The sequence below is a fragment of the Notechis scutatus genome, chromosome 1 (genome assembly GCF_049901735.1).
Source record: "Notechis scutatus isolate UNSWTSFEM ecotype Mainland chromosome 1, rNotScu1.2, whole genome shotgun sequence".
Taxonomy (NCBI): Eukaryota; Metazoa; Chordata; class Lepidosauria; order Squamata; family Elapidae; genus Notechis; species Notechis scutatus.
This window is the reverse complement of record NC_142009.1, coordinates 66409336-66421673: the sequence shown is the minus strand read 5'-3', so window position 1 is coordinate 66421673 and position 12338 is coordinate 66409336. Positions and strand designations below refer to the sequence as shown.

Genomic DNA, 12338 nt, shown 5'->3' with positions numbered 1-12338 from the left:
AGACCTTGTCTGATGCAGACTAATGTGAAAAGTTCTAGATTCCTGTAAGTAATATGGTCCAAACAGAACTGCCAGCTGCTCTGAAGATAAAAGAGAACTAATATCTGATCCTGCCCTATCCATATTTGGACAGGGTAGCACAATCCTCCATCCAGAAGCTGTAGAGAGGTTACAGTGTGCCTTCTTTTCAACAACAAAAATAAATAAATTAATCTTAGGATAAAGTGTGCACATAAGTGTAAGCTTGCTCTCCGTGGTTCTGAACTGAAAGTGCTTTGAATACTGGTGGTCCTTGAGTCATGGCATTTGTTCAGTGAGTATGAGAAGTTATGGCAATGGTGAATGGATGGTACTTATGCTAGTTCTCCAAGTTGTAGCAGTCCTCCTGTGCTCAATTCAGGCACTGGGTATCCTGCACTTATAACCACAGAAGCACTTCAAGTCTCTCCCCCCCCCACAACTTATCTCAAAAAACGCTCAAAAAGGTACCTGTGGGCATTGGTGTATTGTTAGCACACTGAATCGGACATATACTTGGTATCTAAGTCTTCTATCTTTTTGAGTATGTGGTACAGTGCGTTATATTAAGATCCAAAACAAAAGTTATTCTATGTAGCTACTAAAAAGGCAAATGCTACCTGAAGTGCACTAAGAATCCAGATCATAGGAAATCATAGTTCCATTCTCCGGTCAGACCCTATTTGGAATATTATGTATGCCCCATTCTGGCACAGTTTTGGAACAGGGCCATGGCAAATTGGAGCAAGATAGCCTGGAAACCAAAACCTATGTGGAACAGTATGTTTAGTTTAATGAAAAGATGACTGAGGGGAGATATGACAGCAGTCTTCACACATCTGAAAGGCTGTTATATAGAAAATGGCAGGCCAAAACTAGTGAGTTCAATGTTTGAGAAATTAATCATTGGCTGAAGACATAATTCTAGAAGATGTCAACCAACAGAACTGGCTGTTACATGAAGTGGTGAATTGTCCTTTGCGAGAAGTCTCCAAACAGAGGCTGGATGGTAATCCCCTAACAGATTGTATACCAAACCAGAGACTGGACTAGATGACTTCTGGGGTACCTTTCAATTCTACATTTCTAAGAAATCTGCATTTGGTGATGACTTTTCACAGCTGGGTATCTTTAAACCTCTTTCAATTTCTTCAAAAGGAAAAGTGCAATAAAATGTATTCTTATTTGTGCTGTATTTTTATTCAAAATGAAACTAATAATATTTTCATATTTGTGTATGTCTCTTTTATTGCGTGTGGGAAATAAATGCACAACACACACACACCCATAATAGGTTACAACTTGACACTTGGATTACCATCAGTGAAATATCCTGTTTACTTACACTATTCTCACTTCTGAGAACTTCTGGACATTTTGCAACTCTCAAAGGATGTTTTCCTTCACATGGATTTCTTTCAATTTGTATTCTTGCTTTTCTTTTCTTCTCTTGGTAAAAACTTCATATTTCTGGTGAGCAGTGATTCTGACATGGCAAGTCACATCACACTGAAGTTGAGATAGGCAGAGTGTTGCTGTACCGTGTCTTGTTTTCAAAAGATATTCATCAATTACTCTCCTTTGCGTTCTGGTTACACTGGAAAGGAGAAATATTTAAAAACAAAAAACAAAAAAAAATTACAAGTCCAAAAAACCCCCAAGAAAGTTAGATTGAAAAGTTTGAATTCATTGATATATTAAAAAAAATTGTGACACATCTTCTGTAAATGCTATAAAGCCAAATATTTCTGGCATTATTTTCATAGAATAAGCAATGTAATTCTGGGCCTACAATATCAGTGCTGGAATAAAGCATTTACTAAACCTATATACATCCAACAAACCCTCCTTCACCCCAATAATCTCATAGAAACTTAGATACCGCATAGAGAATTCAAATGGGATAGCAAAATGTGGCTCGTTCATATTTGATTTTCCTAAGAATACAGTTTTATGATTTCCTGGAACTAAAAATGATTATATATGTGAATAAGTCACTAATTTTATCCAAAATGTCCAAACAGAATGGATAGTTTCAAATTATACTGAATAAACTCTGTGAAGATTCTCAGTCTCTTTATCGCTCTTTTCTCATTCAAAGTTTTCTTTAACTGCAGCTTAGGAGTGCTTTTCTTATGCATTTCTATACATGCAATCAGAGTCCACACACAAAACCCGTTGACTAAATAATCTTCTTAGATGTATAAATGTGAGGGTGTGTAATTGTATGAAGACTTTTCCTCTTTTGAACTCAGCCATCTGTAGGCTGAAGCCATGCCTATTCAATTCCTTGGGCAACTAGAGAATGCTTCTGTAATTGATTCTAAAGATGGTAAATGCTTTTGGGGGATTTACCATCCACTTCAGAAGAGAAAATATATCCAGTCTTCTCATTAGACAATCTTAGATAAATATCCATTTCAGCATAGGTTTTAGAGAATATGTAAGGATTTTAGTATCCTGGATGAAAAAGATTTATCTGGATTCCTTTCAGTCAAGACTGACTAAAAGGAATCCAGATACTAGTTTGCCATATTAGTTGCTATAATTGATTTCATATGTTTATGGCTGTAAATTTCCACATTGTTTTAAACCTGGTAATATATACATCAAGGAATGGATGCAAGGATCTATCATTTTCCTCTTTCCTTTAAAACAATTTCTTTGAAAAAAAAAAGCCATATAAAATTAGATTTTCAGTTTAGTTTAGTTTCCATTTTCTAAAATAGTGACAATTAGTAAGTAATTGCCAAGTAATTTGTTATAAATGAGATAGATATTATAATGGCAATCAACAATCATTTATGAATAAGATAACTCTCAGTTAGCTAGAGTTTAGAGGGTTGCGGTAGAATAGGACTTGCAGCATCACAATCATATAGCTATGTCAGTTTTGAATATATATTATAAAATCATTTTAAAAACAAACTGACAAAATAGTCCCTTAGATTATAGAAAATAAGATAGAACCAAATTATTTTTCTATTTCATTCTGAAAATATTTTATCCTTCTTTAAGAGGGTAATTATATTAAAAATGAAATAAACTACACCTACCTTTAGGTATGTGAAGAATCCCCTTCAGAAGCATTTCAATTCAAACATAAAATAGTAGGAAAGGCATAGGGCATAGGCTTCCACTTCTGGAAAGGACAAGACCTTCAAAGAAAAGTTAGTTACCAGTTTTTCCACTATGAAAATCTCATCTAATCCTATTGCATGAACTCTGCAATGCTCTACAAAAAGGAGGAGAGGGATCAAACACTGTCCTAGCAGCTGATCTGCATGGAATCTGGGCATACAGAGAAGGATTTCAAAGTATCTTTCAATAAATTTGTGTAAATATGTACTATTTTAACTTCATATCCAGAATATATTGTTTTATACTTACATTTACTTTATATCATTTTCAAAAGTAATGGCGAGTGGGACAACTTCTCGCCAAACAACTACAGCCCTATGCAGAATCCATCAACTCACACGTAAGAAACTCATTGCAGTTCATTGAGAGCATACAGAAACAAAACTTACAGCCCAGCAACCTACTAGTGAGCTTCGAGGTCATATCCCTCTTCACCCAAGTGCCAATAAAAGAAGCCTTGACAGCCATCCAAAACAAATACAACCCCCCCCCAAGCACAGCCTAGATCTGACCAACCACTGCCTATCCAATACATATTTCACCTACAACGGACAAAAATACAAACAAATAGAAGGAGCACCCATGGGATCACCCCTCTCACCTGTCATCGCAAACACATGGAACACTTTGAAACACAAGCTCCACAAAAATATGATCACAAACCCAAACTCTGGCTCAGGTACATAGATGACACCTTCATAAAATGGCCACATGGGAAAGAAAAACTGAACAACTTCCTCACACACCTCAACAGCCTACACCCCAAAATACAATTCACCATGGAAACAGAAGCTAACAATCAACTTCCCTTCCTAGATGTCTTAGTATACAAAAAATCCAATGGCTCCCTAGGACATACCATCTACCAGAAGAAAACACATACAAACCGCTATCTACATGCACTCTCACACCACCACCCAGCACAGATCAATTCCATAGCCGAGACACTCATCTCCAGAACGAAATGCTTAGCCGACGAACAACACCTAAAAACTGAACTACACACTCTCACTAACGTACTAACAGCCAATGGATTCCAAAGAAAGAAGATTACCCACCTAATCCAAAAAGAAACCCCAACCAAAATCCAAGACAGAGAACAAGAGAACGGCAAAGCCCTCCTCCCATATATAAAAGGCACTACAGACAAAATCAGCAAGATCCTCCAAAAACACAACATTAAGACAGCATTCTGCACAAACAGAAAAATATCCACCATCCTAAGAAACCCTAAAGACAGAATCGAGTTAGAAAACCAAGGAGTATACGAAATCCCATGCACCGCCTGTCCCACCACATACATCAGACAAACCAACAGAAGAATAAGTGCACGCACTGAAGAACACAAGAACTCAATCAAAAAAGAAGAACCGACCTCTTCCCTGGTCCAACAGGACATGAGATTAACTTTAAAATACCAGAACTATCGGGAAAACCGAACACTTCAACAACAGAATAATCAGAGAAGCCATAGAGATAGAAAAACGCCCACACAGCATGAATAAACGAGATGATACCTCCCGCCTACCAGCCATTTGGAAACCCGCCCTCACTAACAAACGAGTACCTAACATGAACAATGACACCAGACCCACACCCACGAGGGCCACACAAGATGCTACCACACCTCCACGTAGAAACAGACTCACACCCACACAGATGAGACACGACCATGGACCAGAAGCCGTACCGCAGCTGCATCACTACCCGCTTCAAACCCCTCCGACCCATACATGAAGCGAACGGACGCCCACCATGAAGATGTGGCACGACCACGAACGCGAAGCCAAACAACAGGATCACAGCTCACCAGCTCAAATCCCCCGGCAACTAAGACTAACCTGAGCACAACCAAGCCCCCACCTGAACAGAACACACCCCCAGCCAATCAGAACACAGCCAACCCCCCAACCTATCAGAACACAGCCAAACCCCCAACCAATGAGAACACACCCCCACCCAATCAGAACACAGCCAAGCCCCCACCCAATCAAGTCACACTCCCACTAGCAGTTAAAAGGAAGCAGCTGCAAGCTCACATTACTCCGAGAAGCACAAAGCCGAAGACACACGCCTGAAGATGACGAATTAGATTTCGTCAAAAGGTTGCCAAGATACTTCCAATTTTATGCAGGAGAAAACCCGAATAACCAAAGATCCACGTGTGTGTGTGTGTGTGTGTGTGTGTGTGTGTTTTCTTAAGTTTTCGCGGGTATTTATATGTATGGTATTCAGCTTTGTTCGGGTATTTTCCCACGTCATTGTAGTTGTGCTTTTAAAGTTGTAGCAACGTTTGGCAGAATCTCATCTGCCATCATCAGGCTTCTGTATTGTGTTCGTCTGTGACTCGCAGATGAACACAATACAGAAGCCTGATGATGGCAGATGAGATTCTGCAAACGTTGCTACAACTTTAAAAGCACAACTACAATGACGTGGAAAATATCCGAACAAAGCTGAATACCATATATATACACACACACACAGAAGAACATCTGTCAAATATTACTGAACTTATTAAGCTTGCAAAATATATTAATACTTATGTTAGTAAGTTCTATTTATTGCTAGAATGGAGGGTATTCCATTTCATTATCATTTGCAAGTGGAGCTCTCGCCTTACAATCAGGAGGCTATGAGTTCAATCCAGGTAGAGGCAGATATTTCCCTCTCTCAGCACACTAAGAATACATCTGCTGGGAAAAAAAAAACCTGCATTGGTGACAGGAAGGGCATCTGGCCAATAAACACTCAGCTCCATTCAGTTGCTTAGACTCCATCCCACAAAGGATTATTGGGGGGGGGGGTCATTAAAAGAGGATGATGATGATGATGATGATATTAGCTTTAGAACTGGCTTCTAATGTACTTTGTCAACACATAAAGTTTCCAAAATATACCCTTCAGTTTCATTATTTGCATTTATTAATAAAGTGTTCTGTTGCTTAGTGTTCATTCAATTTTAAATTAAGTAGAAAAGCTTTGTTAGGTCTTTGATACTAGAACTCAGAGGAACTCTATCTTCATCATGTCTCACATCTGAACCATTCCATGCCAGCAATAGAAGGCAAGCAATTTAAATAATCTTTTAGTATGACTTTAGACCAGGGGTGGGATTCTACTGGTTCTGTCCACCTCTGTAGAACCATTTGCTCTGAAGAGCAGCAGACATAGAACCAGTTTCTGCTGTTTTGGCCCACCTGCCCACCCAGGCTCTTACCTGTCCTTTATTTCCTGCTTTTTCAACCTCAGCTGCTTTGTGTGACACAGCTGCAGTTGAAAAAGCAGGAAAAAAGGACTTTTCCAACCACTGCGCACCCGCATGCAGCACTGCTCCGCTGTACGGGCAACTCAGCAGGTCGTAAATTGCACTCGCGCAACTTGCGCGACTAGCGCATGCACGCACGACGCAGAGCAACAGAACCGGTAGTTATACCAGTCGGATCCCATCCCTGCTTTAGACCTGAAATGGCTGCTTGAGTCAGAGCAAGCCACTAGAATATAAGTTCCTTACTAGCACTAATGATGTTAGTACTAGTTTGGGTAATAAAATGTTTGCAAGAAAACAGCCAAGTTCAAGGATTCCTCATTTCAACCCTCAGCTACAAATATTCCCCTTTATGGGAGTATTTCTACTTAAGAATTGATTTTCAGTTCTGAAAAAAAGTAAGATTTTTCAACGCATTTTATCTAAGCATTACTTAAAAGAAAAATTATTAAAATATCCATATTCCTACCTTTTCTGATAAGCAGAAGTCAGATTCAGTGATGGGAATATTTGTTTTTTTGTTTTTTTACTTCTTTTATGATCCCCATTTTGGAAGATAAGGGTTGTTCCCATTGTTTTCAAACAAATAGTCTTCAGTGTTTTTACAGCAGCGATTGCTACAGAAACTACAACTCTTGCACTTTTTATCTTGGGAGGATGGACAAAATAAAATAAACTGATAATGCTACAATGAATGATAAAATGATGAAAAGATCTACAGCACAAAAAACAGTGTGAAAAGAAAGACAAGTTTAAATATTGTTGCATAAGAAAGGGATGAAAATAAGACAAGGATGAGAATAAGTAAAATGATAGGCTGGAACATCTGGGAAAGTAAATACAGAAACAAGATAATAACATGTTAATCTCACCAAAACAAAATCAACATTTCAAGAGAAAAAATATGTTCCAGATTATATAATTTAATAATATATATAATAGATAGAGTTCCAGATTTCACCAGCAGCACTGGAGGATATGCATGTGAAAAAATCAAAATGGCTATCACAGCAGTGCAATCAAACCTTTATCGCTTTTGTACAATTATTTATATCACACCATATACAAAGGGGAGGACTTTGACCATTGCCAATATCATCTTTATATCTTTGACCTTCCCCCTGTGGAAGTTGCTAGATCCCATGGTATTCTACTGTTCATGAGACAGAAAGGTTGTCGGAATGGGAAAACTTGTTTCTTCCCATACCACAAATACACTTAGGTCTGTTCTTCCATTATACACAAAAGCTTTATATATAAATAATGGTTAGTGATTATTAAAATAATAAAATAAAGACTAACAGTTTTATCATGTTAGGTGACAGGAGAGGGAAACCTGGAAGAGGGCATCTGATACTATCACACAATCTCATAATATGGCATGAATCCTAGTCTCCTTTTCCATTCCCTTTGCCATCCCAATGTATTATGTCAAAACCTGGTGGTCATTGATAGGGCTTTCTTCCATTAAACTGCCTAGAATTTATTTTAAAAACATCTAGGCTATCATTATATCTTCTGGCAAAAAGTCATGAATAAATGAATGAATGTTTGCGATTACTTTAGGTTAAAAAATACAAACAAATCCTAAATATAGTTCTCATGAGAGCGCCAAATTTCTCCATACTAGATAATACACACTGGATAATTCAGGCAATATCTTGAGGTTTTTAAAAAAATCAATTTAGCAGTTTTAACAATTTTCAATTTAGCAAATCTTTTTTGGTACATTATGCAAATCCTGCAATTTTTGTCTAAAAAAAATCTGCTGACCTCTGCTGTAACATTTATTATTTTCAAATATATGCTTCCTATTTAAAAAAAAATTCAAAGCAGTGGTTATCTTTAAGATTTACAGCCATCTTGCATTCCTACAAGAAAAGGTAGAAAATGCATAATTTAAACAAGTACAAATATGAGGTTCTTCCTTGATGCTCATTGGCATATAATCACTTTTGCTATGTTACTTCCTTGATTTTATTGTGCAATGGTTCTCTCAACCTCTGACAATTTTTGTACTAAAAGAGGTTATATTGAATTGAACAAGACCTGAAGAAGCAGCTGTGCCCAAAGATACACACTCTTTCAGTATATTTTAGCTGAGGCATCTTATCAAGTACATCAGCAGTTTACCATTATTATTCCCATGAAAAATGTATGTAAGAGGTCCTTTCCTCTCAATGGCTTTCATTGCTTATTTTCCTTTTATTACATTTTGCTTCTGCAGGCTTAGCCTAGCTACACATTTTGGAAGGCCCAAAGGCAAGACTATTTAAGTCCTGTCCACTTCCCCTGGCAACATTTTTAGGTTCCATCTCTATAACTGTTCCTCCCCCTTCTGTTCCCTCCTCCCCCTCCTCCCATTACATGTTTTTTTTAATGAGAGAGACTGCTGGAAAGCAGCTGTTCCTCTTCTTATAACCATCATTTGCCCACCATAAATAAGAAATGAAAAACAAGTGAACTGAGGCAAGAGCAAAGAGACCCAACAGTAAAAGCAGAGAGCTTTAACTAATGGAGCCATGATGATACCATGGGTCTTGATAGGTACCCAATATGCCAAGCCATGATACCAACTTGATACAGCTCTTAGTAACAAATTAGAATTAGGCTATAAGCTACTGCTTAACCTTTCCTATTAAGCCACGGAAACATCTGTTAAGCTGCTCCTTCTGCCATTCTTAATATCCAAGGGTGAAATGAAAATGATTATCATATGCTCCTGCAATATCTCAGGCAGAATATGTTTATCCTAGATGGCTTACAAAGTAAAAATCTACCTGACTCACTGACAAAGGTTCATCTGCACTTCGTTCATCCGAAGATTTTGGAACTTCTAGTCTGTCGATGAAAGCTTGGAGCTCTTTCCTAAAGGCCTTCATCTGGGCATTGATCCGATAAAGAAGTTCGTGTTCCCGTATCCTACTGCCATCATCCTCTTCATCCATAAGTCCAAACAGATCTCCATTGGCCACATAAATTCTTGCTTCAGTTATGATAGTGCTTGTGTCCGAAATCAGGCGGTCTATCGTCTTGCCCAAGCGTTCTGCTTCACAGCGAATATCCTTCATTTGCTGACGGTCCGTGAAGCTTTTTTGCCACCCTGTTGGTGCTGGATAGAAGGACCTTGTAGGGGTCAAGCAGCGGATGTTGCGAACCTCCTCCGAGTCACTTTCCCCACCAATAGGCCCTTCTCTTTTGCGATGGGGGGGACGTGAATCATCATCACTTTCTTTTTTCCCTGCATCACTTTCAGCATCGCTGTCCCTGGGGCTGCCTCGGATCCCCAGATGTGAGGCCAGATCATAGCGCTGCATGTTGGACATCAGGACTCTGTTCTCATACTGGAGTTGCATAACTTTACCACTGAGTTCATTGATCTGCAGGCGGGCAGCTTTGAGCTCTTCTTGCAAAGCCTCTGTCTTGGCACTATCATGATGCCTTGAAGTATCGTGAGCCCCAGTCTTGTATTTGTATTTGTTCAACTCTGTTGTGATGCGCTTATTTTGCTCTTCTACATCAGCCAGGTTTCTTCTCAATAGTTCTGTTTCATCCTCAACTAACTGCAGATGCTGTCGTAACTCTGAGAGAGATTCATTCTGTTCCCCCATTAGGGGATTGGCTGCCCCTGAGAAATCATCTCCTCTTAAGTCGTCAAGTTCTGCCTTCAGCCCTCTGTTTTCTACCTCCAGTTCCACTATTTTCCTTCCCAGGATATTGGCTTCTTCCTCAACTAACCTCAGACGAAGTTTCAGTTCAGCTTCTCTTGTGGTAGGTGGGCCTCCAGCTTCCCCCTTTGGTAAGGGACTATCTAAGTCACCATATAATGACCTATACTTTTGCAGGTCATGTTCAAATCTATCCTTTTCCTTGTCTATTTTGGCCAATTTTTTCCTCATTAGAGCTGCTTCTTCTTTGACAAACTGCAACTGGCATTTCAGATCTTCATTATCCTCCTTATAAAAGGGGAGAAAATAAGCAGTTACTTTATATATAAATAAGAACCTTACTTAGCAATTAAAAAAGAAAAACATTGATATTTACAATCACAAATGTTCCAAAAACCCTGAGTTTTTCCATCGATTTAGCAGAGGCAAAATTTATCTGATTCATATTTTCAATACTCAGCATTTTGCAAAAGCAGGATAATCCAACAAATCTGCTTCAAGATTAGGCATTCAGGAATATATTCTTAGTTAAAAATCCCAAAGCCAATTCAACAGCATTTAATAAAGCTAAACAATACTGAAAACATATAATGAATTTTATACTTCAACACACACACACAAAAATCATGTTTGTCACTTATATATTATGATTTATATGTTATAATTTTCCTAATATATAGAATCAAGGAAGCAGTCATTGAAATAACTGAAATTTTGACATCTTAATTATGATTCTTAAGAAAAAGGTACTATTATCAAATAATATCAAATAAACAAATAGGATATTTTTCCAAGAAGACAAAAGCACGCCATTTTTCTGCTTACTATGGTATCTATTTCAGAGAGACTCAAATTATTCATTTTAAATGCAAGAAGTTACAATCTCTGCAATTTAAATAGCAAATTCAGATTTGTATCTACAGAGAATGAAATAAATGTAGGTATGATAAACAGAATTAATGAAGTCAATCTAAGCTACGAATATCACAAAGATAACAATTTCTGCCTATTGAAAACCTGAATCTTTCCCTAGTTGTCAGTTAGGAACACATAGTTTACTGCAATGTACTAGGTAGAAAATTAAGTATTTCAAGTTACCTCAGTGGGAGTCTGCTGCTTTTTTTCTGATTTCTGCAAGTCTTTGCTTCCTCTTCTTTTCATGGACTGCTGTAAAAGAAAAAGAAGTTGAAATTAACATTGCACTAGATCTGATGCAATGAGCACATTTTTTTGCAGCTGATTCACAAGTAAAAAAACCACCTTTATCTTACATAATTTACATTGAATACATAATGAGAAATAAAAATCACATTATTGCTTGTCTAGAACAGTGATTCTTAAACCTTTTCTTCAGCACGGACCCCCTTTAAATACCTTTTGTGACCATGAACCATGCCCACAGGCACTCAAAACTTAATTTTATGCCATAACATTTCTTCAAGCCTTTGCAGATTCGCTGTGATGACATTGCAGCCCCCTAGAGGTCAGGCCACAGAGTGAGGGCCACTGGTCTTTACACATTTTGAATAATCAAAATATCTGCAAATAGTCCAACAAAAATAGTGTAAAAAGACTGAATGAGCAATGGCCTAAGGAAACTTTTCCAAAATGATAGGTTCAAGTTCCAGCAAAACCATGTAAAAAGGGATATCAGTTAAACTCAAATGTCTTTTAAACTTGAAAGTTCACTCCTTCCTTCCTTTCCCCTTTCAGTAGACTATTGAAGTCATGTCATTCTTGGGTCAATCTTTGTTGAAGGGCCCTTTTTTCTCTAATTCCATTGTCAACAAGTCAATGAGCAAATCTTTGGTTGAGGCTAAACTCAGAGGGCATCAAAGGAATAGCTACCACTCCCCATTATATATCTACTGGTGAACCTGAACTTTGGCTAGAACTACCCAGCGCCTTCCTTCTCCCCTCTTTCAGTGCTGCTTCAGCACATTATGTCTCCAATCTTCCCTGGGTTACTCCCAGCATTTTGAATTGTGTTTGAAAATCTACTGGTAATCAATGCAGGGACTTCAAGATTTATGTTTCTCTACAATTTTAACCAAAGTTCCTTTGATTCACAGCCTTTTGGTGTTGGAGCCATTTATTATTTAAACAACTGGAAACTAAAAAGCATACTGTCCTGTCCTGAATGACAAGTTTAGCACCAAGATCTGAAAAGGGAAATTTCCAGTCCTATGGTCACAACCATTTTCTGATAAATAAAGAAGTAAGTATGGGCCTTCAGATTGTCA

General features: G+C 38.0%; 1 protein-coding gene across 4 annotated transcripts in view; it reads right to left on the bottom strand.

Annotated features, from left to right (window-relative positions):
- The window catches only part of LOC113413249 (microtubule cross-linking factor 3-like), a 30105-nt gene that overhangs the window by 5280 nt on the left and 12487 nt on the right, over positions 1-12338 (bottom strand). Inside the window, exons 4-8 of one of the 4 annotated variants that reach the window (XR_015749804.1) lie at positions 11194-11262; positions 9208-10383; positions 6897-7075; positions 3075-3176; positions 1364-1615 (exon numbers count right to left, since the gene is read on the bottom strand). Coding sequence is in view for 2 of the 4 variants with exons in the window: in XM_087966595.1 (XP_087822721.1) it covers positions 7143-7253; positions 9208-10383; positions 11194-11262 (1356 nt within the window). In the remaining 2 variants the exon portion in view is untranslated. Of the gene's footprint in view, positions 1-1363; positions 1616-3074; positions 3177-6896; positions 7254-9207; positions 10384-11193; positions 11263-12338 lie in introns of those variants that run through there. The other 3 variants (XR_015749805.1, XM_087966595.1, XM_087966605.1) reach the window with 3 other exon arrangements.